At 40.2% G+C, this 27,647-nt stretch overlaps 1 protein-coding gene across 2 annotated transcripts; it reads left to right on the top strand.

The window, feature by feature from the left end:
• The first annotated feature begins 468 nt into the window (after positions 1-468).
• CIP2A (cellular inhibitor of PP2A) lies at positions 469-26,920 on the top strand. Of its 2 annotated transcripts, XM_063393826.1 has the most exons (22): positions 469-1,616; positions 2,613-2,760; positions 4,026-4,138; positions 6,032-6,126; positions 6,744-6,840; positions 7,779-7,901; positions 8,046-8,188; positions 8,902-8,977; positions 9,933-10,163; positions 10,652-10,811; positions 11,654-11,795; positions 12,524-12,623; positions 13,533-13,651; positions 16,158-16,350; positions 18,562-18,636; positions 18,719-18,829; positions 19,556-19,752; positions 21,623-21,736; positions 23,594-23,676; positions 24,171-24,310; positions 25,356-25,556; positions 26,543-26,920. In XM_063393826.1, exons 1-21 carry the CDS (start codon positions 1,515-1,517, stop codon positions 25,524-25,526), a joined length of 2,733 nt encoding a protein of 910 aa, XP_063249896.1. In that variant the 5' UTR covers positions 469-1,514; the 3' UTR covers positions 25,527-25,556; positions 26,543-26,920. The 2 variants fall into 2 exon arrangements, with proteins under 2 accessions (XP_063249896.1, XP_063249895.1); XM_063393825.1 differs by having other exon boundaries at positions 25,356-26,920.
• The last annotated feature ends 727 nt before the right edge of the window (positions 26,921-27,647 follow it).

Below are 27,647 nucleotides of genomic sequence, written 5' to 3'. Positions count from 1 at the left end.
AAACACCCCAGCCCCTGCCCTGCAGAAGCACATAACTGATGTGTCTCTACTTGCACAATCCAGCAGCCTGTCTGATAGCTGGTTATCACAGGCAGCAGACTGAGGAACTGCTGTGCTCAGACACCCCACCTGCAGCAGCACGGACCTTAACAAAGCACAACGCTGTAGTTTTCCTGAAATTACAGTCTCAGCAGTCCCCCAGGTGCTCACTCAGTCACACTGATGTTCAGCCCTGGGAAAAGGCTGAGTGCTCTGATGGCTGAGCAGGGGACAGGGGCTGGGCTGCGGTGCCTTTCAGGTGGCACTTGGCAGCGTGTTTTGGTCTCAGATTTACAGCAGTCGTGGGGGCTGCAGCTCCTCAAAAGGCATCCAAGACTGAGGGTGATTCCCAAGCCCACAGTCCAGTCACTTCTCCAGTGTTCCCTTGCAGCAGTCATGTGAAGCAGGGGACACGAGAAGGATCAAGGACTTAAGAGAAGAAAAAGAGACACTATGACATTTACATTTACATTGCTCACCTGTGCCTTATGGCAATGATTCCTTTTAACAGTATAAGAAAATACAGAGGCAAATATAGACATTCCTACTTATATTTGCAGGCCTAATGTGACAGAAAACAATCCGTGCACGAGCTGAGAAAACATGTTCAAAAGCTTCACAGAGCAGCATCTACCTGCCCACGTCCAAAAGGTGGGGCGGGTGAGTGCGTGTGTGTCCATGTCCAGGGGCTAAGCAGTGAAGGGGCGGACCCTCTTGTGCCTCTTGTACACTCGAAAGGTTTGAGCACATGGTGAAGGAAGAACATGCCCAAGAAGGGCACGATCCCGGTGTTCCGGGGCGCTCCAGCTGCACGGGGTACGCGGAAAGGATTCCAGCTGCAGCGCAGGCAGCGGGGCCGGGCGCGGTGCCCGCAGCGGCCTGCGGGGGTCGCTGTGTGAGGCGGACGAGCGGTGGGATCGCGGGACCGCGGGTTCGATCCCCGCCAGGACACCGCCACACCTTCCCCTTGCCACGGGAGGCCAGGGAACCACAGGCGGGAGGGGAGGGTGGCTTCTGGCCGGGCTTAAGTCCTCCCCAGTCGGAGAGGAAAGGATAAGGGGGACTAGAAAGACAGCAGGAAGGCGAGGCCGGGCTGCGGGCACCAGGTGGGAACCGACGGCAGCTCCAACCGGACGCGGCCCTACAGAGGTTGGACGGCTGAAAGACTCAGCTCACCCCGACCACACAGAGCTCCGCTTAGGGAAAGCATCCCTCTGGACCGCCCCGAGGGCACGGCAGCCCTAAAGCCGCTGTCACCGATCCAAGCACCCGCATCCCCCGGCTCCCCCGGCTCTCGCCACCTCCCCCACGCCGTGGCTGCTGCCCGCCCCTGCCTCCCTCAAGCAAGATGGCGGCGGCGGCGTCTCCCGTGGTGCCGCGCGGCGGCCGCTCGCGCTCAGTGGTCGCTGCGTCACGATGGCGGCGGCGGCGGGAAATGCGAGTGAGGGCGGCGCGCGGAGCGCCTGAGGGCCGCCATGGACGCCCCGCGCTGCATGAAGGCGCTGCTGCTGGCAGCCGCCGAGTACCGCGCCGCCAGGACAGCGCACAACGCCGCGGTCCTCCAGCGCAGCCTGCAGGTGGGAGCGGCGCCCGTCCCGGGGGCCGGGGGGAGCGGGGCGGGGTGGTGGCCGTGGCGTCCGTGAATGTTATGTTTTATGGCGTGTTTGTGTGTTTACAGAGGTGTGCTGTGAGTCCTTATGTACCCAGGGCAAGCAGATAGTATGCGTTACAAGGGACTTGGTTTTTTTATTTAGCCCCAAAATTCTGGCCGGCATGAAACATTTCAAAGCTTAAAAAATAGCGTGTGAATGACGAACTGGTCTTATATCTGGAGTTTTCCAGTTCCGTTCAACACTATTCAAACATCTTTCCTGCTAAGGAGGTGGGCCAGTGCATGTCCCTGATCTTCAGGTACAGCTTTGTATACAACTTATACCGTAGCCTTTGAATTAATCTCCATTTTGGCTTTTTCATGTACAGATTTATTTTAATTGCTAGAACGTTTAAACGAGAGTTAATATCTCACTTTGCTCTCCTCTCTATATCGCTTGTAAAGAGACACAGGGGGTGATACACAAAACCAACATTATGTGTCTCCATTATGCAAAATATGAATAGTGTCTCCCTGTATTGGTGGAAGGTGTATAATTTTTGGCCTCTTCTTATACAGGGTTCCCCGGGCTCAGGTTCCCCTTTTTCATCCCAGTTACGGAGCGCTCCCGAAGCAGCGCTGGCTGCCGCTGCAGATCCTCCCCACCGACTGCCACCCTTGGGTCCCTCGGAGGGCAGGCTGATTGCTACGTGTTAGTGTTGAGCAATCTGCTGCGTTGTTCTTTCAAAGTAAATAAATTTTGTACTTTCCAAGCATAAAGGAATGAAAAACAGATTTTTTCCATTACTGGTTTGGGTTTTTTTCCCCAGCAGATGTGAACATAAATGTCCCATTAGAATGGCATGTACATTCTCAGTTTGTCTAGTAGGACAAAATTTATTTCATACAACTCTGTGCTTCCACTTCTGTGTCAATTACATTGTTACAGTTGGTTAAGTAAGGTTGGTTTTCTCCTTTCCAGGTCATCTCTGGGCTGAAGCTTACCCGTTTTTTTGCTTCAAATCAGATTCTACCAAGTGAATGTCTCAGTTGCCTTGTAGAGCTCCTGGAGGACACTAATATAAACCCTTCTCTGGCCTCATCTGTGGTTACTTTGCTGTCACAGCTAGGTAAGGCTTGCATCTGAACTTTCCATCTTTTGTCTGGGCAAGCGAAGATAAGACAGATGCTGATTCTGTGGCGTGGGTGATGAATGTCTCAGAAGAAGCGAAAGGTGTGAAAGATGGAATATTTTCATTGTAGTGGAGTGCTTGGCTAAGCCACCTGTTAAGAAATTTTGCAGTGAGAAGGGGATTTAAAGTCATCCCTGTGAATGACAGTGATCATGCTTCTCAGAATTTGTTTATCCACTGGGTAGGGTGAGAAATTATTCTCTTGTCCTTATCTGTCAGTGGAATTTTGGAGCTGGAAAAGACTACTTTTTGAATCAACTGAGGCAAGGGCATGCAAGGGTAGGGAGCAGTCGTGTCACATCCTCAACTGTCATCACTTCAGTTTACCTCTCCCACTGCAGTATTTGCTGGCAGTGTGGGCTCTCCAATAGCCTGACCTGTGTGCATCAAGTTTCCCAATTGCAAAACAGGTTCTACTGCCTTTTGCTTCTGTCTTTTTTGTTTTTTTTTCCCCTCTCTACTTCATGGAAATGGGACTTCATTGTCCAGGGAGCTCTGTGCTCAGAGCACAACCTACAGATACAGGGAAAGGTTATCCCATCACTGCTTAGTTTCTCACCATATATGAGTAGTTATTCAAGATTTGAGTCCTTTATGATGCTCCCTCGTTTATCTTCTCTGATTCGTGAAGTTTAAGCTTATCTGAACTTCTTTTATGTTTTTGGAACAATTACTATAAAATTATAGTTGTTGCTGGGGTTCGGGACAGAAAATTTTAAGAATTAAGTCCTCTTCCAAATGATCTATTGCTCTGCCTGTTTTGCTCTACATCTCTTTGAGGTGGCCGAAGCAGAACTGGCTTCTATTTATTTATTTAACTAATGCTAGATAACCCTATCAAGATACCAGTTTGAGTCTACCTTTCCACCACAGCATGAGGCAAGCAACTGAGCTCACTGAGTTAAAGATCTAAGCCTTTGAAGTGCAGGTTTCAAGATCTCAGAACTAAAACTTGCTAGGTAGGAGGTAGACTATTCTTTCAGTGTCCAAGCATCTTAAGGTAGATTAGTGTTATAGTTAACTGTATGTCCAGAAGTGAGGTAGAGAGGCAAGTGTGTAGGAGCTGTCATTTATTTGTAGTTACCTTTAAAACATACATGAAGAGCTGGTCAGAGACTTTGGCTTCTGCTTAAACTGGTAGCTAATACAACAGTTTCTTTTGCTATTAGATGGGGGGTTTGCTAATAATTCCTAAATTCCAGCTTCAGACACAGAGACTAGAGAAGCTCTGCAGGACACCTACAATCTGACCAGCGTGCTGGCAGGAGTGGTTCATCGAAGTTCTACTAATCTGAGTGACCCAGTCGTATTACAGGTAAAGGAACTAATGCTTAATAATGTTTGGCTACTGTTGCCTAATAAACATTATACTGTATGCATATAATAACCCTTCAAAAGCTCTATTGGAAATAATGTGTCAAGGGAAAGTTGATATTAGCTGTGTGCTTTATTTGCTGTATGAGGTGGGTATGACAGGAATTTAACAATTTATGGAGTTCTTTGTATTCTCTTTATTCTTACTCTGTTTCTCACCTGCTCTAAATCAAAAAAAAAAAAATCCCACAAAGCAAAATTAACAACCAACCAAAGAAAAAAGTTGCTTTTCAAAAATTATTTCAAAATGTCACTGCTTGAGAGCTCAGAAGATTGATTTCCAGTTGAGGTATTTGGCTGTTTCTCCTGACACAAGCCTGGAGATCATTTTGTGTAATCAGTACCTTGACAGGTAACTGTGAAGGAGTGAAAGGAAAGCTGTGGCTGCCTGTTGCCATGGGAGGTTTGCAGAGCATATGTGGCCTCCTTTTTTCTGGTCAGTGCTACCTGCTAGTGAATGCCAGGTGCTGTGCTATCTGAAGCTTACAGTGAATGGCTGACATCTACCAGTTTGAACTCACCAATTTTAATGTGTCCTTAAAGTTTTCTTTATGTTTTTTCAAATATGCCCAAGTTTTTGTCTAAGCTTTCAGCAAGTACTTGCTGGTTGCCTATTGTCACTTGTCTTTTTCTGAAAAGCAGAAAATTAATTTACTAGTTGTCCTGTGGCTCTTCTTCTGTGGAAAATGTCAGGCATCCAGGAAAGATCCCTTTTCTTGTGGTTTGCATATTTCTCAAAGCACTGGGAGCACCACAAGATCTAAGGATCCAAGTGGCTGTCCAGTCAATGGCAGAGATCTTGTAGTCACCAGATAGAGCCAGTCTGAAGAGCTTGGAGCCCTTGGATACCTAAATGGTGAGGTTTTGTTTTAACTGCTAGCCTCCTCTGTGATTTTTGTCATGCTTGAGTGTATTGACTTCAGTTATGTGTCAGAAGAGGGTTGTATGAAGGACTTTGCTGCCCTTAGATCTGCTGGCAGTCTTTAAAGCAAACCTGTTTTCCTGTAAGCATCCTTTCTTCAAGAGCTTGCAAAGTGGTTTTTGGATTTTGATGAGACTTCCAGACCTTTCAATAGGACAGAATGCAGAACTTGCTGGTGAGGCAAAGATGGAGAATTGAATGTGATGCCTTGAGAGGCTGACCTGGAACAGAGACTAGACATAGCTAAAAAATAAAGTAGGTGTTTGCTAAAAGGCCTTAAAAGGATACACCCTGGGCACTACAAGAGCCTGGCCAGGGCTACCCCCAAGATGGACCCAAAAGGGTCACAAAAATGATAACTGATCATGAGGTTTCATACTTTTGTAAGTTTAGGTCCATTTACATATTGGGGTTAGTTGTGGAATTACAGCTTCAGGTTATGAAGCCCCATCCTCCTTATTTGCTCTCTTCAATTTGCCAATGTTTATACTTTTTGGGCTTGAAGCTTGTAATGGTTGTCCTAGCTTCTCAAGCTGGAAAAGAGTTGTTTTGTCTAACTAAACTGTGAAGAGAACTTGCTAACACCTAATGTGAAGCTCAGAGTTACACACCAAGGCAGTACAAAATCTGAAAAATATGGAAGCTAAAACTTAAGGTATCAAATGGGCTGAAAAGGTAACTCCTCTGTCAAAATAAAATCTTAATAATCTTTTTGGACCTTTACTAAGTGCATCGGTATGTTAGGACATTACAATTTGCTTGCAGCGGCTTGTGTAATTGTTATGTTAATGTTAGAGCCTGAAAATTCATTCAGTTGTGGTGTCTTGATACTTGTCCTTTCAGTTTCATCTTTTGTAACATGCCTCCTCAGGCGGTGTAGGCAGGCATGTGGACAGCTTTCTGTTTCCTCAGGGTATTCAGCTGCTGCAGAGACTAACCTACAACGTTCCCATCTTTTGTGCTGGTGCCAACATCGATGGATTAATTTTGTTTCTAATGCATCGTGTGTAAGTGTGTACTCAATGTCTTTTCTTACGGGAAACAGCGAGCCAAGTTTCTAAATTTTGTGAAGGCCATTAGAGTACTGTACTAACATCCAGAGTGAGCTGTGCTCTGAAGTTAGCAGACTTTCCTTTGAAAACCATGTACTTGTTACAGACTGTCAAATGCAGTGATTGTGGAACTTTGGCTGATGGAATATTAATTGGCCTCAGCCCACCTCCACTCCTCTGGGAGCAGGGAGCTAACAAAGAGAAAAGCCCAGAGAAAATTCATGCTTGTCACTAGGAGCAGGCTTGTTAGATTACTAAAAATTTGATTCAAGTGCTGTTGTAAGAAATCTTAGAAGTATATGTAATAAATGACCTCTGATAGCAGTGATCTCTGATACTTTGGCATTTTTTTCAGATGTACTCAGTTAAAAGCTGCCCACACTGCATGGATTACAATCTGAATTTTGCTTTGCATGGTGGAATGGTGTCTCACTAAAAACAAGCTCCCACCAAGACACAAAACAAAATAAAAGTCCCCCAACCACCCAGCTCTCCTAGCCCCCACCCTACAATTTCTTGTAATTAAATTCAGGATGCTTCAATGAAAACATCTTTTGGACTTTTCTTTCAAGTCAAGCCACTGAAGATGAGTTAACAATCCCGTGTTTAGGACTCCTGGCAAACGTCTGTCGTCACAACTTGTCCATTCAAAGTCAGATAAAGTCTTCGGTAAGAGCTTTGCTTTTGTGTCACGATTCTCAAACTTATGGGTAAGAGTTAATTGACTCTAGGTAATTACTTCTTAAACACTTTCTTTCAGCAGTGATAACCCTGACCTGCTGCTTGTGCCGAATGGGCAGTTGTTTCTCCCATGCTGGAGAAAATAACCAGTAAAACAGGAAGTTGGGTATTCTCTTTCCCTTGGTACATTGCTGTGTTGTTGCCCTGGCTTATGTGTTTAGTTTTTGCAACTGTTCTCTGCAGCTGAAAGGTGAATTTAAAATTTGATCATTCTTCCATAGAACAACTAAATGTCATTAAAACATAAAGATTGTAGGTGGATTTTTGGTAAGCAAGAAGGAGATTTGCCTTTCAAAAGAGAAATCAATAAAATAGCACTGATCTTCATGTCAGGGCCCTTGAATCCTCAAATACATTTACATATCTGAACTGCTTGGTTCCTGTGTCTTCATAAATCAATGCAAACATTTTTTAGTTCAGAAAGAGAAATTAATCTACATAAAAGCAAATGTTGTTCTGTTCACCTTGAAAGAGAAGCAGAGGGCAAAAAAAAAAGGAGAAACTATTGTCAGATCTGATCGTTAATCAGAGAAGGGATGGGAGTCAATTTTCAGCAATTATTTTCTCTTACAGGCTTTAGCAAAATGACTTTCTCATCTTTCTTTAAAGTAATGATGGAATTTCTTCCTTGGTTGGTTCTCTGTTGTTTTCTGGTGTTTTTTATCATTCTTCTTACACAGGCTGGAAAGAGAACATTACATCAATGCCAGTATTGTGCAGTAGAACAATGAACCAGCTTTCCTAGAGAACTCTTACCATACTAACTTATCTTTATATTACTCATTACTTGTATGTCTCATGTATAAATATGCAAACCTGTAAATTTGGTGGGTTTATAATACCTTTGTTTCTCCTTTTTGCTATAGAATAATGTGAAGAGTTTCTATCGTACCTTAATAAGTTTCTTGGCCCATAGCAGTTTGACCATGGTTGTGTTTGCACTTTCGGTATTATCAAGCCTTACCCTAAATGAAGAAGTAGGAGAAAAAGTAAGTGAATCTTTGAAGTTGTTTCTATTGTTAACTTGTAGCAATTGTCACACTGACCAAATAAAATTCTAATTCTTGCTAGTTTTAATAAGCAAGACAAGCAGCAAAGTACGTGCCTATACATAACTTTCTTCTTTCTTTCAGCTCTTTCATGCTCGAAATATCCATCAGACATTTCAGTTAATATTCAATATTGTTGTAAATGGAGATATTCTAACAAGAAAATATTCTGTTGATCTACTCGTGGATCTTATGAAGAACCCCAAAGTTGCAGATTATCTTACCAGGTATGGCTTCATTTCCTAAAAGTACTTTTCCTGAGCTCTAATTCAGTTTCTTTGCTGTATGCTATTTGAATTCTAAACCAAACCCTGGGAAAAAAACATCCCAAGATGCTTTTTGAACACTGCTAGTTGATTATAGTTATAACTGCTATATCTGAACCTAAAGAGTTGCTGGGTTACTAGTTTGACACAGATGTGTGACTCAAAACCTGATTTTTTTCATTGGCACTGAAGGAATATTGAACACCCTGTTCTGTGATTTTTTTTGTCTGGACAGTGTTGGTAGTCAGACAACAAGATGAGTAGCTATTCTGCCTTTTACAGTGCTATGTAATCTTGCAGTGGAATAGTATGGTTGAAGTTGTAAGAAGTAATAATTTACAGGGAGAGGTGTATTAGAGTTGTTCTGTGGAGAGCTTGACTAGCAGTTCTGCAAATTCTGCTAGCAGAATTTAGGTGCTGATTTTCAATCTAAATCAAGCAGTAAGAATAGCTGAAAATCAGAGCTTATTTTAAGGAATTTGCGTTCATTCTTAAAATATTTTTAATGCTTGTGCTGTTTCAAATAGAAATTAAATTATCAGAACTATCACTGTACTTGAAGGGTTTGAGGGTAAAAAGGAGTATAGGGCACTTTCATCACTTGGTGTAAATGTCTAAATGTGTTGAAATTTCAATTTTATTCATAATTTTTTTCTTCTCTATGCATGCTCTAGATACAAGCACCTCAGCTCTTGCCTTGCTCAAGTATTAGATCTTCTTCATGGAAGGGATCCTGAATCATCATCTAAGGTATTTACACTTTTTCACTTAAAGGCTAAGAGGCTACAGTCCTAATCTAGTTTCTCTTTTGTTGTTATAAATAGGTTCCTTGTGTACAAGGGTTGGTAATGAAATACACTGACTTCAGAGGCAAAAAGCCAACATAAACACCTTTAGTGCTTTGGCTAATAAGAAATTCTGGGATCTGCCAGAAATGCAGTGTATCCCACTTTGCTCTCTAAACCTTGAATTAATACTACTCCAACTTCAACTGGTGATCAGGGAACCCTGATGGGAATTTCAAACATGTAGGAATAAGTGTTCTTACCTTAGCTGAACAAATAGATACTTCTGTTCAAGCAGCGAACTGTCACCTTCAACTTTGTCTCACTGCCACCTTATGTTAATGAGGCTATCTGTCACTAAAGGCTAAAATATGAAATGTGAAAATGTTGGGGCTAAATGTATCTGTGAAACAGATTTGGAGATTTTTTTCTATGAATGTGTTACACATCCTAGTTAATAATAGATGCTACTGTTCCTCTCTGTGTGATTTTTGTTGTTGCTTATTGGGTTTATTTAGAGATGCATGTTGACAAGGAGCTTTCCAGGGTTGTTTTCCCTTTGTGGATGCTCAGAGAATGGATGTGCATCCATTCCTGTCTCAGAATGTTTTCTCTTCGATGGCTTCCTTCATGCTGAGTGTATGCATGTTTGTACTTTTTACTGTATCACTAGCCAGCAGTCATGCCCAAAGAAAGGAAAGCAATACACTAAATGCTGTCACAAGCCTTCACTAGTCCAATGAACTCTTTCTGCTGCTGACTTGGCTTTAAAGAAAGAAAACTATTCCTCAGAAAACTTTCAAGTGCTAAAAGGAGTTGCACAGAACTTGCCTATCTCTTTAGAGCTGTGTTATGGGAGTTGCAGTTTCTGTATAAGTTCTTGTTCTAAAGGCATTTGAACTCTTCTTCACTTCACACAGATCCTAGAGCTGCTGCTTGCCTTCTGCTGCGTGCCGGAGCTGCGTCACAGCCTGCGGCAGGCAATACTGGAACCAGCTGCCTTGCCAGTCTCTGCAAACACCAGACTTGTGACTCGACCAAAGAGTTTTGAGCCATCTGTCGTTGCATTGGTGCACTTGTCAAACCAGCCCTTGGAAGGCTCTGAAGACTGTTCAGGTTTAGCATTGCAACTATTCAGAGAGATTTTTGAGGTACCAAGACTGATAACTGAGTTTAAAGAGCTTCTTATAGCTCTTATTTTTAAATTATTTTTAAACCACTATTATAATCTGACTTGAAAAACAGCACATACAAAAAATACCTGTAATAAAGTTCATTATAAAATAGTTATGTTGAAATAAACATAGTTCATAAAACAACCAGTCTTTTAAAGACATGCAGTATTTTAGAAATGTCTGTGTTGTAAGTGGAAGACATGGCAGTTTATGAAGTCATGAGATAGGTAGAAAACTGTCAGAATTCCTTTCCAGAACTTACAGAAATGAGGAAATTCCTATTGTTTCTGTTCCCTGTAAACTTCCTGCTCCAGTATGATCCTGGTCAGCCATCTTAAAGCTGAAACAGCAAGAGCCTGAGAAAGCAGGAACATAGACTGATGCAGGAAAGGGGGTAAAGTAAGCTTGGCTTCCCTGTTCTGTAGTTTTAAATATTGACATAAAATAAAATGTCTTTATTACAGGATGTCATTAACAATAAGAATGGTGAATCAGCTGAACACTTTATGGATCTTCTGCTGCCTGTTCTTCTTGATCATCTTCAGATGCCAGAACAGACTGTGGATGAGCTATTAGTGAAGAAAAAGTGTGAAAGAATGGTCAAGGCTATTAATGTCCTGACAAATATCCTTTTTATGTGCTTATTGACAGCTGATTTATTATTCCTCCACCATTATCTGCTCTAAGATGTGAAAAGACACATCCACCTTGGGTCACTTTAATAGCTTCTAATGACAATAACTGCTCTAATTTTAATTAGGACTGTCGTCTTGCAAGATCTAAAGTAGCTTTCTGATTGCTCTGAAATTATTTTGTAATTCAGTGGTGCAGGATAAAATGTTGTGGCTGTACAACAGAACAAAAGCACTTTGCAGATCAAAAATGAAGATGAGTGTTTTCTGTTGAAATTTTGTGTGGAATTTGGGCAGCCATCTTCTTGATCCACATAGTTGACTAGCTAAGTCAAATGCAGCTCCCAGCCAAACACAATACAAATTTAAATCACAGAAACAAGGAAAAATAATGTGGAATGATACAGTTTTACACTCCTCACTGAGTCCTTATTGTCCACAGTCAGTTTGGCAAGGAGGACATGACTGCAGGGTGTAGTCCTGCATCTCAGCTGAGTTCTGTGGAGTAGTCTTTGCTGGTTCACTTCTAGGTAACTGGTTCTTGTATTAGGGACTGCCTGGCCCCTGCCTTTTGTTCACTGTGTTTCTTTATGCCACCCGTTTTGTTGAGGTTTCCCTTGCCTGTCTGTTTCCTGTGTGTATTTTAACTGAAAAGTGGAACTTATTTGACCTGTGAGTTAGGCATGATTTAAGTGCTTTATGTTGTAAAAGCCTTTTTAGAGGCTCTTGTGCTTTGATGCCCTAGCTTTTGTGTCCCTTATTAACAGAAAATGTTGCCTTTTGGTGCCCATACCTAGGCATAGGTATATTGAATTTATTCTTGACTCTGCCTACTGCTCTGCAGAGATGACACACTGAAAATGCGTGTCTCGAAGGTGCTGACTGCCAGCCAATGCACGTGTCTGATAGAACACCAGTTTCCCTATAGCGGGATTGATACTGGTTTTGGGACAAAACTGGTGGACTCTAAAATGTGGTGAGCACACATATTTATCTAAAATCTAATTAAGCATGACTGGTGTGGGAGTTGCAGTGAAAAGAATATAGTAGTTGAAAGTACCATTTAAATGCCTATAAATCAATATTGGTATTGAATCAAACTTAGTATTTTGTAGAATAACAAGTAATCTTGCTGGTCCGTTCATTCAGATAATTTTTTTGGCATAAGCTGTAGATTCACTTCTGTGGAACAGAGACGTTAAACCTCATGCAGTACTTCAGGCTGATCCAAGTTAAAGCTTACTTAGAACTGCTCATGGCATGTAATTTCTCATTTTGATTTTATGCAGAGTTCCAAAATATCACACATCACTATGGAGGGCAGTGGTTGCACTGAAAATCAAATACACATTCCTTCAGCTCAGTGTCATAGCTAAAAGTCAATATAACTATAAGTTACATGGCCAAAATCCAGTGACATGTAACTGGCCCTATAATTAAACCCTCCTCACTTTCGACCTGTAAGTGGTGTTTTTGATCTTCATTGTTGCTGTCCTTGGCATGCTGGAGAAGCTCAGGCATGCATCCAGGGAACTCAATATGATCTCTTTGGTTCTAGCATTGTTGCCTTGCTAGATATATTTATTTTCTTTGTGAAGGTATTTATTTTTTTTTTTTCAGTTGACTGAATTTGTCAGTTCTGATTTGACATATCTTACCTTTTTTTTTTCACCCATTTTGCTTTTCTACTTGGATGTTTAAAAGCAAACTTGCTGCTGATATTATTTTGAAAATGCTTGATCTAATGAGCAGATTGCAGCAGGATGTACCTGATATGAAGGATAGCTTCTACAAAATGTTACAGGTATGATTTTAAAATGTTTTATGAAGTGTATCTGTGAAATAATAAAGTGTCACTGAACTACGGTAGTTTTAGCTAAAAATGTTTTGCAAGCTTACCTCTGAAGTGGTAAAGCTGCTAGGAAATACAGTCCCTTATGCACAATTCCTAAAGGTTGTTTCACTATTAATTCTTCTAAAATAACAATTAGTTTGCTTTTACTGCAGTCATTGTTTTGGTAATGCATATGAAATCATATCTTAGCTGCCTGGTAAGAATTGTCCTTTTAAGACTGCATTTTGATTGCAGTTTAAAAGTAGCAAACTAGAAAACAATTACCACTACACTGTAATTATTTGTGGGGTTGGTTACTGTTAGGTATGTACATCTAATTTGGAACTTAGCATGGCCAAAAGAGTTTCTGGTACCTATTGGTCAGATGATACCTTAATAATTTATCTATAATTTATCTATTTTATTTAGATGGAAAAGCAGTCCAGACAGTCAAACACTTCTTGCTGTTTTAGAGATTTTTGATTCTAAAATGGGAATTGTGTAATTTAATGGGGAACAATGGGTTTTACAGTCCATGATTAATCTTAATAACTTCAGCTAGTGACCTTTTATGTTGAGTATCAAGCACTTGAAAACTAGCAGGAATTAACCTCTTTACCTGTTGTGTTGCCTTTAATGTAAAACATTATTTCAAATATTCTGAAGCATAGACTATTTTTAAAATCACCTGTCCTCCATGGACTTCAGGCTCAGAAACTTAGAAGGGCAAACCTTAAGAAGGTAATTGAAGTTTTGAATAAAGCATTTCTGTGCTCATGGGCCTTGATATTGTGATGTTTTGGTAGTTTGCGTTTCATGGAGTTTGTTGTTGTTGTTGTCTGCTGTGTCTTGTTTTGACCAAACTAATTTCTTTTTTAGGATCAGCGCTTGATTACACCTTTGACATTTGCTTTAACATCAAACCATGGAGAGCAAGTCCAGCTGGGGCTTAAAATACTGTTTGAGGCTGCACCCTTGCCAGACTTTCCTGCTGTAGTGTAAGTATTTTTGTGATACTCTGGTCAGCTTTGTCCTTTTTATGGGCTTATTGATATTCATGTTTTTTGGAGGACTATTTTGAGCTCACCAGAGACAGAAACTTTAGGAAAATTGTCTTATTGCTGCTTTATTTGCACTTATGAGACAGCAGTGATTATGGAGGCCAGAGGAAGCCATCACAATGCTGATGGTGTTCATTTTATGTCAGATCCTAGAGAGCAGAGGAGCAATTGACTCCTGTCCCTAAGTGCTCATTTGTCTGGAGCCTGTGCTTGGAACTTAGGGTGCATCTAATATTCTGACTGTCAGATTTCTCTCTAATAAACTCTCAGATGTGTCATTCTTCCGTTCCTAAAGCTTTGCTCACCCTTTTGCAGTAGCTTCCAAGAAAGAACAGATTAGGAGAAGACACAGGCAGATGGCAGTTCAGGTAGTATTTAAGGTGGTTTAAACAATGGAAAAAGTATTGAGAAACTCTGTTTGATAGAGTCCTTGTTTCTGTAGATGTAATAAAATACAAAAAAAAAAAAAAAGATTTTAAATTATATCACAACCTGGAGTTGAACCTGGCAGTTGTCAAGGCAACAAGAAAGACCATCACATCAGCAGCAAAAGCCAGATATGAAAATGTCTGCCTTTCTGCTGAGTGGGGCAGGGGAGCTTTGACAAAGGACATGGAAAAGGTTGACATACTGAATGCCTTGCTTGATCTTCACTGATAGGGGTTCCCAAAGGCAGAGCAATTTCCCTGAGAGCAATGGGAAGGCCTAGAGGAGGCAGGACATACTCTGGGTGGCACAGGGTCAGGTTATGGAACATCTGAACAAACTGGGTATACAGAAGTCCAGAAGACCTGACAGGATGCACCCTTGAGTGCTTAGGGAGTTGCCTGTTTCATTCCAAGGCCACTCCAGAATGTCATGGAAAATTCATGGTGACTGGGAGAGGTTCCTGAAGACTAGAAGAAAACAAATGTAACTTCTGTCTTCAAGAATGGCAGAGATGGTCAGTAGCACCCTGAGCTGCACTTGGAAGAGTCTTGATGACAGGGCAGAGGAGGTGATCGTTCCCCTCTGCTCAGCTGGGGTGAGACCACTCCTCTGGTGTTGTGTCCAGCCTGGGCTCTCTAGTGCAAGATCCTAGAGTGAGCCTAGTGAAGAGTTTGAGGTATGAGCATGTATTACACAAGGTGAGACTGCAAGGGCTGAGCTTGCTTACTTTAGGGACGACTTGCAGCGCTCTTATCAGTGTGTTGAAATGTCTGATAGAAAGGAACAAAAGAGATGGAGCCAGGCATCTCAGTGGTATCTACTGACAGGATAGATATAGGCACAAACTGAAATGTAAGAAAAAACCTTTTCGATTTCTTTAAATATAGAAAAGAAACCCTTTTTCTGTAATGGGAGGTCAAACTGGAAAATGTTGCCCATAGAACTTGTGGAGTCTTCATCCTTGGAGAGTCAAAATTACAAGGCATAGTCCTGGGCAGCCTGCTAAGAGCAGGAGAGTTGAACAAGGTAGTCTGTAGATGGGTCCCTTTCAACCTTAATTATTCTATAATTATATGGGTTTGTGAATATAAGAAAAATTTTTATAATGGCCAGTAATGAATAGTCTGGCTGAAAGAATGAAGGTTATGTACAATCAAATATGTCTGGAATTGTACAATGGAACAGCAAAATAACATGTCTATAAATGCAATTTAAAAATAGGCTGTGCTCGCTTAGGAAACAATTGAGACAGCACTTCAGGGAAATGCTTGGGATAGCTTGGTAATTAAGGAATTTAAAAAGAGCAAAAAATTTATAACTGGTGCCTCTAAAATCAGCTCTTTCGGTTTATCATTCTTGTTTGAAATATGCTGTTGGTACCTGCCTGGAAAATACCAGCCACAAATTACATACAGACACTGGAATACAGGTGCTGAAAGTACTTTCTTCTAAGCTTTTGAGTTCTCTTCCCTATACAAATTTAAACAGATTGCACTTTTATCTGCATACTTAAATTTTGGTTAAAACTTACAAAACCAAATATGCTGTATGCAATACAGTGTTGTATAATGGAATTGCAGACAAGGAAAAACTGAGGATTATTGGTTGCACTCTGCCTTTTCTTGATTCAATCTTACTTTTATGCCTAATAAAAATTCTTACAAAATACTTTCTCAGTCTTCTTTGAGACAGTGGCCTAGTTAAGTTGAATAATAACAGGTGAAATAACCTGTTGTTTTTCAGGTTCATAAGAGACATGATCCGTTGCTCAGAAAGAGCTGAGCACTATGGCCTTTCTGAGGAGATTCTGTATTTGTCTCTAAAGGTTAGCCATGATAATTTTTCCCTTTCTCCTGTATCTCTGGCCAGTTTGAGCACATGCCCAACACACATCTTCATAATGTGTGGCAATGCAAATGTGACTGTAAATTTTGTTAAGAAATTGTTCTCCTGTTCAATCCTTGCAATGCTCTTTGTAGCAGGTTGTGTCGTTAATAGCTTTATGTTTATACAGGCTGGGTGAAAGCATTACAGCAAATAATGCCTACAGACAACAAGAAATGCAGCACACAGCAAAGAGAATCCACATGCAGTCACCTGTGACCAACACTACTTCAGTGAGGTGTTCTTCATCCTGTCCTTCAAGTAATGAATCCAAAGCTTCAAATATTGAGGAATTAATACAAAAACTTCATTCTGGACTAGAGGTTAGTAGAATTTATATAACCTGGTGAAACATTTGACACTTTTTTTACTGGGAGGGGTGGAAATTAAAATCCAGGTGTCAGACTACTGTGTGTATAGCAGTTTAGTTTGGTTTAGATTCCTGTCTGTTTGGAATGTGTTTTTTTTACTGAGCTCCTGAGCGGAATTCAGAGATTCTGTCTATGTTGAGCTATACCTGAAGATAGGGCTCCTTGCTGAGGGCCTCTCCAGTGGGTTTGCCCACAATCATCCTGGCTGTCAGGTGTGGAGGCAGGAGCAAGGTACAGTCCAACTGCCTAGACTTGCTGGAACACATAGAAGGAACCTCCTCCCTCTGTTTCCTTAGAAATAGCCTGGAATAAAATAGAGGTGCTGGGCTGCTTTAGAAAAGTGTGGTGCATCTCTTGTGTGCCTAAACACACATATTGACATTCTCCTTTTTTTGGCTGTAGCCGACTGTAGCATTTGCAGTTCCGCTTTTGTGGCCTTCTTGGGAAGGTGCTGCTCCTGTTTCAGAAGGCAGTTTTTACTTCCCTCTGCAGCAGCTTGCATTGTGGATGAGGCACCCAACCATGTGCTGCTTTGTGGGCCATCCTGGCAGATACTGAATATGTCTCCTCTTTCCCTTTTCTGTTCAAAACAAGTTAGCGGCTCTGTAGCTGCCTTAGACTGAGAGATGGATTGTTCATTCTATTTTCTTTTGGCTTTAAGAAACAGTATACAAATTGGGAAAAGGTATAGAAAGTTTCTTAATAACAGCTTGATATCTGTATTAGTGGTATTGCCTCCAGCCTTAGCTTTGCAACTCTTATCACTTTGTCGTAACTGATTAAAGTGAAACTCCGAGAGCTACCAGTTCCAGTCAGATGCCAGAATAACCGTGATAAAGGTCAGGTGAGTCTTCCTTGGCTTACTTTTTACTCTGCCACTGGATGCTCCCGTTGATCATCCTTTTCAGGACTGCATGCCACAGTCTTTTGATGTGTTTATGTTAATTATATAATATATAATTCAAAATCAAAGCAACCACAGGTGCCAACACAACACCAATGAAGCAGCTTCCAGTAATCTGACAGATTGTAAACCTGCTTCGATTTTTTTCTTTTTAGGGGAGAAAGTTCTTGATGAATTTTTGAGTGATTCTTTTCTTAGACCTTCTAATTAGTAATTCAAAAGCAATAGACACAGTCACTTAAAATATCCAGTGCTTGAGTGCTGTCTGTATATTATGTGAAGCTCAAAGTCTTGTGAAAACATAATTGAGAAAACAATTTTCGTAGTATCCCTGTTCAGAGAGCAGGAAGGGAATTTCATTCTTAGAGCTTTTCTTAGAGTCATTGCTATGTCCTGTAGATATTTTAAGTTTGCAAACAGGAAAATAATCTGCTTGTTTCACACTTTAGGGACAAAAATGAGCTGAGAACTGGAGCTACACAGGGTCTCCAGTTAATGTGCAAAAAGCATTATTACATAGTGGTTCAGGATGGTGCAGTGGCTTTTCTGTAGGTGTTCAGTGTGTGAGCAGCTGGCATAGTTTGCACTTGGTCACACATCAGCATCTGTGAACAGCTGCTCAGAACTGCTGTTACAGCAGCACTGCCTAAGAGAAAATACCCTGAAATCACTAAAGCAGCATTTTCACTTGATTCGGGCATATACTTTAATAAACACTTAGGACTTGTTGTGCCATACATGGTGCATTTCCTCTAGCAAGTCACTGAGTTAACACATTAGATTCTGGAGGGCTTCAGTAGTATCCTTTCCAGTATCCTAGAAAAAATGTCCTGGGCTTTTTCTCTTAATTTGTTTGCTGAGAAGGCCACGGAGTATGAACAAGGAGTTTTAACCATATGCATTTTATGCTGTTAATGTTAGGGCAGATTATTTTAGGTGTCCTATGAAAGGCCTGCTAATTCTCCAGCAAAGATTAGACCAAGGGGAATGATTTTAGAATGGTGATTTTACCTTTTGATATGCTGGACTGAAGTCTTCTGCAGATGACTCCTATTCAGCCTAACCAGTTCAATTGCTCACAAACTTTTCTCAAGGGTCAGATGCATATCCTTGAGTAGATAGGCTCAGATACAAAAATGAGAATTCAAAAAGCCTAATGGCAGGTGGAATTCACAAAACTCCTGAGCTCTTTAGGCACACGTTACCTGTGCAAGTAAATAGAAGTTTCCAGTATTAGTAACTGGAAAACGTTTCCACAGATGAAGGAGCCCTTGGCTGATGTGAGGATATCTGATATAATGGATGTCTATGAGCAGAAGCTGTCGGCGTTAGCGGTGAGTACAGCCTGATGTGCAGGGGGTGCTGCAGTGGGGACTTTCAGAAAATGTTAATGAGAAATGTTCTCCCTATGTGCAGTCTAAAGAAACGAGGCTGCAGGATCTTCTGGAAGTAAAGGCATTAGCTCTGGCTCAGGCTGAGAGGCTGATGGCTCAGTACCGGTGTCAGAGAGCCCAGGCTGAGTCTGAGGTAAGTAGAGGAGCTTTGAGGTGGGACTGAGTAATGCTTGTCTGGGTAGCTTTCACTGTGATCACATGTGGAGACTATACTGCTTATCTGTGAGCTGTGCCTGCAAGTTAGGGCAGTCTTAATTTTCACCATGAACATCCTGTTTTCCTCTGGATTGTTCTTTGGCACAGTTTTCTTTAATGTCCTTTCCCTTACAGGAAGTCAGCAAAACCAGCCTACTCATTATAATTTGTTAACCATTAGTGTTAATTCAGCAATATTCAAAAAGGAATAAACCCACTTACTAGAATTCTCTGTAGAGTTTTGCTGGTATATAAAGAACTGTTTCCTGTTTGTGCCTTTTGAATCACTGGTCAGAGGTGAACTTTCAAATAAAGCTTGCTTTTGTGGGTTCTGTATTGGAGCTGCACATTGCAAAGTGAGAATAATTTCTATTCTTTAAAGGTTATATTAAAGATTGTGCTACTGGTTACTAAATCCACAGCTAAAATACATCATCTTTTACTTTGTTCTTCCCTCTTCCCTCACATTGTCTAGAAATGGAGCTAAAGGAATTTCATGAAGCAATTAATTTGTAGTTAATAAAAAATCTCCTCATGTAGATGGTGACATTGTGGTGTTAGATCTATGGCCTTAAGCATGCCTCATACAACTTGAGAAACAGAATTCCCTTTAATATCTATGGGTTTTTTTCTTGTTATTTGGGGGGTGTCTTTCCACTCAAAGGCAAGAACTCTTGCTGCAATGCTGAAGGATGCAGAACGAAAAAATGAAGAGCTTAACGATTTGCTGAAAGCTCAACAGGTAGAATCTGAAAGAGCACAGACTGATATTGAACAGCTCTTTCAGCACAACAGGAAATTGCAGGCAGTTGCTGAAGAACATGAAATACTAAAAAAATCTTCTCTTGATCTTCTTCAGAGGTAAGACATGTAGGATCTCTAAACAAATATTTCATATGAAAAGAGTTACGATGTCCTTTACTGGGCTAGGTGCTTTAGAAGAGCAACATTACATGCTGTGTCAAGTTTTTACATGAAAAGTTCTTTTTTTTTCTTCTGTATGCTTGTCAATAAGGTTAACTTAAGTCATTCAGGAACTCAAATTTATGTTACATTTAACATAATTAAATTTATTAATATATTAACGTTCAGCTTTCTCTGGAGTGAGAACTGAATTGTGAGTGCTGAAGGTCCAGTTCAGGAAATAGCACAAGCTTTGTATAAAAAGGAAGCACTGTTCTCTAAGACACAGAACTGACAATGCTTAGTTTCTGTTAGCATTATACCATGTCCTCAGTGTCTGTCTTTGATCTTGCATGCTGTCTTGATGACATGCTTGCAAAAGTTCTGGAGAAACAGACAATATCAGTATGTTTGCATAAGGTTGGATTTGGCATCATTGGCCAAATTATGACTTAAATTAGGTAAAAGTAAGGTATGGAGGAAGGAGGCACATTGTCTGTCCTGAGTTATTTATAAGCCTTATTTCTTTTGGATCTTAAGCTAAAAAGAATATGTGAGACACACAAAGTACTTATAGATAGCAAATACTTGAAAATAGAATGTGCTTTGGAAGAATAAAGGCTTAGAAGAGCTTTGACTTTTCAACTCACATGAGCTGGTCTGGTCACTAGGTGTCAGCAAGGCGAAGAAACTGATAACACTGAGATCAAATTTCTTGCTTAATAACGGCAGCAAGCATTAATAGACAATTTTGAAACCATACTGCTGCCAATAAAGGAGTCATTGAGGGAAGAAAATGCATAAAACTTTTCCATTACTAGATTTCTTGAATAAGTGTTCAGTATGGTCATTGTGGAAGTGCCTCCATTTTTGCTTGAATTCTATGCAGTTACACACTTTGTGAACATGTATTGTCTAATTCATGGGAAACAAATCACCTTCAAGCTAGTATCTAACCGTTTTAAATTCTCCAAACTAGGAACAAAACTTTCTAATCCTTCCAATGTGTTTCTAAAACAAAAACTTACTTTTTAAAACAACCTTCATACTTCAAATATGCTGTTTCTTAAAAATGATCAATTAATTGACATCAGGGGATAGAATTTGCCAGTTGGAAGGAAGGTAGGAAAATGTTTGCTTAGAGTATGAAATCTGCCTCCAGTCTGTATTAATTACACACTGCATTGCCTTCAGTATGTTCAGCTTTTAGTATCAGCAGACAAGTCAGAGAAGGTCATAGACAAACTTAAAAAGATGACTGACATACACAAACTGTATAGATTAGCTCTTTGCAGATTTCTAAAGGTATTTATAGTTTTGTCAATTCCTAAAATTTCTACTGGAGGGAGATTGCTTCCTGATCATTATTACTTCAGGACGTGTAAGGGATCTCCTGAAGCTTGGCTGGTTTATTTGTCTGTTTTCTTCTTCCAAGTCAAGCACTGGAACAGGCTGCTCAGGGAAGTGGCTGAGTCACCCCCCCCCGGGGGTATCTAAAAGATGTGCAGATGGGGCATTTACAGACATGGTTTAGTGGTGGACTTGGCAGCGCTGGATTAATACTTGACTCAATGATCTAAAGGGTCTTTTCCAACCTAAATGATTCTGTGATTCTAAGTATGTTCATTTAAAAAAAAACAAACTCACAAAATCTAACGCACTAACAGCCAGCTGTCACCAGAACACGCTCAGCCGAACAACCCTCCCTTCCAAAAACACCTTGCTTGTTGCTTGAGTGGGATGATTGCACAGATCATGTCAAGTATTTTTATTTGGCAAACTATTAAAGTAAAAGCTCTCTTCAAAAGCAATTATATTTCATTTGTAGGTATGAAACAACTGAAAGACAATATAAAAGTCTACAGATTACATGCAATTCACTAAATAAACAAGTGGAAGCAATGACAAAACTAAATGAATCACTCAAGCAGCAGAATGACAGGTAAGTTCAGTTCAGTCTTTTTAAAGCAAGTCAAACAGTAAAACTAAATACCACTTCAGTCTCATTTTTTCAACTGTGCTTTAAGTAACATCTGAAAAGTGAAGTTAGAGAAAGCCAGAGATGCTCCAGGGTACGTTTATATTTATGTTGGATAAGAATCTGTAGTACTGACTTGTTGGTTTATTTTATTTGCTCCTTAATTGGTTAGAGGTGTTGAGGGAATAGTGACAGACTTCAGCAACAGTAGGAAGAGAAAGATGATGACCCAATTCTTAGGTGCACTTGGCAGAGCGTGAAGGTGTTATTTTAGCTGTTGTTGAATTCTTAAATGCTTTTATCACCCAAAGATTTTTATGTATTCTCTTTTAGCCTGCAGGTTTTCTCTTAAAATGTCGTCAAATTGAGAAAAAAAACCAAAACAAAACAACCAGCCTTACTAAATGAACACATTTGAAAGTTGTATTAGAAGTCATGATGAGTGGTATTCTGCATGTGGTATAAAACATCTTTTTCAACTATAAAACTAGCATTACTAGCATTTTCTTGAGGAGTAATTGTAATTTTTCCTTTTTGATGGCTTAAAATAGAGGTCTGATATACCTCTCACCAGTGTAACTAAGGGAATATAGGGCTCTTCTTCGACAGATTTTATTTCATACAGAACTTTTCAGAAGATGTCTTTAAAATGTGTTCATAGGCAGGCCTTGTATTCAGTTGAGAAATAAAATGCTATTCTTGGTTTTACTTGCAAAGTTCACTTCACCCTTCCAGGCTCTTGCCTTGTCAGTAATCAGAGCAGTCCACATCACTGCCTTGAGTTCTGATTCAGATGGAAAATTTTCATACTGATACATTAGTTTGTTACTGAATCAATTTGGTTACTTACATCGAATGGTGCAATATGCAGCTTAGGGTATTTGGGGAGATATTCTGATGAAAGTTGACCCTTGTTAATGTTAGTCTGGAGGAGCAGTTTATTATGTAGACACTCTTGACTGCAACAGAAATGGAGACTGTGGAAATACACATCCCTCCCTCCCTCTTGCTAGAGGCTGCAGCTTAGAAACTGGTAGAGAGGGAGTGGATAAACAAGTAAACAAAAGTGACAGCAGATGCCATCTAGGCAAGGCAAGTGGCAAGTAGAATATGCCTGAAAAATTAGTCTGGCTGGTAATGGAAAAAGCAGATTAGCTTCAGAGAGTGTAAAATGCTCATGTTAGAGCTGTACTGCAGGTAGAGGTTAACTTAATACAGGAGCTCTGTATTTAATGGGTGTGGAAACTGAGCATTACCTGAACCAGTGAGAATTGAGGCAGGCCTGTGACAAGCTATGGCACTGTCTTATGGTGTGGTTGCTTTTGAGTGTTGTGTGACAATCCAGGAGATGTTCAGAATGGTATTGTTTGTGTCTAGATGGCCTTGCAGGGATAATACCTGAAACAGGTTTTACTAATTGGCATTGTCTCTTCAGGAGCATGGTAAGAGCTAAAACCCCAGCATCCTTAATCACTAATGGCAGGAAATTTCTACTTGTATTGAATGACAATTTTAGTTCTTCCACAGTATTTTGAATTATTTCTGGCTGTGATCAAAGGCACCAGTTTCTGGGCTTTGTGCTGCAGGTATCAGCTTTTTCAGTAGTTCCTCCCATGATCAGAAAAGGGCAGTGACTGTGCCATGGTGACAGGAAGGAAACAAGATCTATCTCTGCTCATACCATGCACATTCCTAGGTTTGATGATTTGAAGCTCTTGACAGCAGTTGGAAATAATACAAAAATCATTTTAGCTTCTTAGGACAGGGAAATGGTGGCATATCTCATTTTAATCATTAAAATTTATTTCTCTTCACTTTTAGGACTGCTGCACAGTTAATAGAAAGTGAAGATCACAGAAATGAATTACAGCAACAGCTACAGGAGAGAGACAGCACAGTAGCAAGTAAGTCGCCTACCTAAAGGTCACTGAAGCTAGGAAACTAACTGTATTAAATAGATGTTGTTATTATGGGCTCTAGATAAGCTGCTGCATCTTACTGAGCAACTTGTAAACCTTGACAGTTGGCCACAGATACATAATTTAAGAGTGGAATGAAAGACATTTTAACTTTTTAGAAAGGATGCATGAAGTTGATTTTCCAGACTTCACTGAATCTCTGCATAGTTGTGTCCCTTCAGGACCTTCTTGCAACATGTCCATTAGAACTATTTTCTGTAGCAACTGCAAATTAGAAGAGCTTAATTTAACTCTCTCTGCAAATGACTGGAAGCAACCACTAAAGTTTAGCAGTAGGTGGCACTACTCAGTAATTCAATTAGCAGCCATATTAAGTCTAAAAAAAAAATTAATAAAAAAAGCACTTTGTTTCCCAGGCCAATGCAGTATCTGTTTTCTAAGTTTGGCATCTAATCTTCTAATGTGTTCATTTTCTTAAGCCTTGCAACAGACTATAAATGTTCTGGAAGAAAAAATAAAAACTCAACAGAAAGAAAAAATAGATATGGAACAAACTATCAAAACTCTTAGAAAGGAATTAAGTGAGACACAGCAAGCAAGGGAAGAACTGAATGTCAAGGTAAGGAATTACTTGTGCTTGCATTCCTGAGACTGGAATTTTTGGTAGAATTGGTAAATCAGTATTTTGGTGGTTACCTACCTAAAGACTCTGGAGTAGCTGATGTAGTGGACAAGAACAAATTCTCTCAACTTTGTGTACCTATTGAGTTTTAAGTCAGGATCAAGTTCTAAGGAGACTCTGTGAGGCATGGTGTGTGAGTATGTAATGTTGGGAAGGGAAAAAACCCCACCAAGCCTGTGGCATAATGTTAAATAACAGAGTGTTACAAATTCCTCTGCAGTAGTTTTGTCTACTGAAAATGTAGGTCAGCTTGCTTTCCCTCCCTTTCTCACATTGAATTAAGGTACATGTGAGTGCACCAAAATGCACCTAGGGTTCTTTTGATCATTGAAATTCTAAGAAAAAACCATTTTTATCTCCAAGAAAATGTCTTTTTTTCAAAGAGAGACCACTTTGGCTATACCAAGTTAACAGGATAACGTGAACAAAACAACAAAACAAAAACCCAAACAAACTAAAAGAAAAAACTAAATACTCCAAGCTTCAGTACAGCCTACATGTCCTTAACTGCCGGTAAGGCTTCCTCTAAAATCACAAGTCAGAGATTCATTTTACATGCAAACTGATCAGCACATGCAAAGTGTGCAGTCTGACAAACACATTTACTGTGTTTCCATTTCCTGGAAGCAAAAGCTTAATCTCTTCAGGCAGTATTACCCAGTATATAGCAAATATTTTTTTGTTGTTCTCAATAAATATTTACTTGTGTGGTGCTTGAAATGAAATGTAGATGGTAGCACAATGCTAACACAGGGATTGGTGCTTCCCCATGGTATCCAACATTTTGCAGTGTGGCAGTAGCTGGAATCACTCCTGTGCACCAGCTGTGCAGCTGAGGGAGATTTCTGAAACAAGCTTGTAAATTCAAAACTGCTTTTTAATTACTTGCTTAAGTTCACCACCAGGCCACACAGCTTTCACTGTATTGTGTGTTTTTCAGTTGGTAGTGGAGGAAACTATAACATTTTGTTTGTTTCTGCAGGCATCTTCTCTGGAAGTTCAAAAATCCCAGCTGGAAGGATGCTTGGCAGAAAAAGAAGCGCTTGTAAATCTGCAGAAGGAAGAATTGGACAAACATGCCAGCATGATCGCAATAATTCACAAACTAAGTGGTGGCAAGCTAAGTGCAGAAACAGTGAACCTCAGTTTGTAGGGCTCTGTTTCCTGGGCTTTGTGTGTTCTGGTAAGTGAGCTAAAGTACAGGGGTGACTGCCAGCTTTGTCCACAACACGTGCAATTAGGTTGCCTTTTTGCATAATGCAATTATTGCTTAGAAAGGTCAGCAACGAGAAAATGTTGTCAGAGCTGCTGAACTAAGGGGTTTAATTGGGAGTTTTGCAAACTCAGTTGGGAAAGGAACTGTCAGTGTAATGGGTTAAAAACTTTTAGTGTCAAAGTAAATTTGCAGACATGAGTTCTTTACCTTTAAATCTCTTGGTCATGGGAAAGGGGTAATTAAATGTTGGGAGGGGTTTTGTTGTTTAGGTTTTTTTCCTCCTTTTCTACCAGAAAGTGCTTGAGTAAACAAATTCTCATAGGAAATGCCAAGCATGTTAATAACTAAATTGATAAATGCCAGTTTGACTTTGTTAAATGGTAGAACGGGAGGAAAAAACCACCAAGCTGCTCACCAGAGTAAGGTGGTAACAGGGCACATGTCTGCAGAAGATGGGAAATTAATCTTTAGTGTTTATGTGACAGAATCCAGAGTATATAAATATTGATTTTTTATTTTCTCTCACTGAAAAAAATGTACTGTTTCAGCTACACTTGGCTATTCTAAGCCAAGTGTAGCTGAACTCTGGGTTGCATAGCAAATAAATGCATGGACGCATCAAGACATTTTGACAGCATTTCTGTGTTCTTTTGTGGCAGTGTTTTTCCAAATGGTAAATGAATAGCAGCTAATGGAACTAGCAAATAAATTGATGTCTGTTTAAAATTTTGTTTAAAACATATGTCTCTCTTTACTGTTAAAAAACCTGGAGATTTTTGTACTTAATCCATGCAAAGAAATACCGGTGTAAGGGGTTTTGCTTTTAGGCATCTTGATATTACCAGTTCTGTAATCAGAATAGTTCTGTAATAAAGTTCCCTCTGCTGTTTTCATATTCATCTTATGTGCCAATATCCACTGTGCTATTGGACTTTTTTTCCCTTTCCCCACAGGCTCTCTCATTTAGTGCAGGGAGTAGCTGGCACCAGCACAGAAAATAGCACTGCAGTCGTCGATTTTTAATTATCTGTGTCATGTCAGGTTGTCAATTGCATGTTTTACATGCACAGACTTTTGTGCTGTCTTCATTCCGAGCACCCTCACGTCTCAATACTGAGCACTCCAGTACTTCCTATCTGGAACTAACTGCCTTTTATTCTATATAATCTGGAGAAGGTTTTCCATTTACCATGGGGCTTTGTATGTTATTTCATTTATGCCTAAAAATGCCTTAGATGTGTATTTATTTTTCTGTACTATGTGTTTTTCTGTGCTTTCTATTTCACTTTTGGTGTACTTACTGGTAATAATGACACAATAAAGGGTTTGGAGTTGATGGTCTTCAATTCATCACCTGTTGAGTGTTGTCTTCATTTTAGCACTCCCCTTTAGTCTCGATTCTGCATCCTTTGATCTTTTTCTATTTCCCTGCTAGGGGTTTATTTTAGGCTTTCCCTTTCCCCTTCTTCTCCATCTCTTCACCTCCCTTTCACCACTGATTCCAACCGACAGTGCCTACCATTTGCTTTTCCCTGGGGAAATCTCTTTTATTGAAGTTAGGAAGCTTTCCTTGTGTGCTGTTTGCATCTATTTAGTGGAGTCTTTCCCACCTCTGGGATAAAACAGGCTGTGGAATGGCACTCTCACCTTTGAATTAAGTGCAATTGATCATCCTCACCTACATGCAAGATAGAATGGGAAGCTTTACCTGAACTAATTCCCAGCTTTCATTGTCCCCCTCACCCCATACTTACCTCTTTTAGCAGAGCTTTTTATTAGTACCAGTAGTGGTGTGGCTAAAATATTTGTGCTAGCACATGCAACTTGATTTAGACAAAAAACCTTTTCCTCCCAACCTTGTGAAAGTTCTGCTGGAATTTTCTTAACTTCAGGATAATGTTAATATCCTGCACAAACAGTAGGAATTCAGAGCTTTACACGCTGAAAGCATGGTCTTGCTGTAGGAAGTAGAAAGTGATCCTAAATGTGAGGGCTGGTAAGGAGGCCTGTTTAAAACAACCAATCTAAGGGCAGCTGCTGTGATCTTGGACAGATTTT

Source organism: Prinia subflava, chromosome 3, assembly GCF_021018805.1.
Source record: "Prinia subflava isolate CZ2003 ecotype Zambia chromosome 3, Cam_Psub_1.2, whole genome shotgun sequence".
Classification (NCBI taxonomy): Eukaryota; Metazoa; Chordata; class Aves; order Passeriformes; family Cisticolidae; genus Prinia; species Prinia subflava.
Note: the sequence above shows the minus strand (reverse complement) of the source record. Positions and strands in the feature narration are given on the sequence as shown.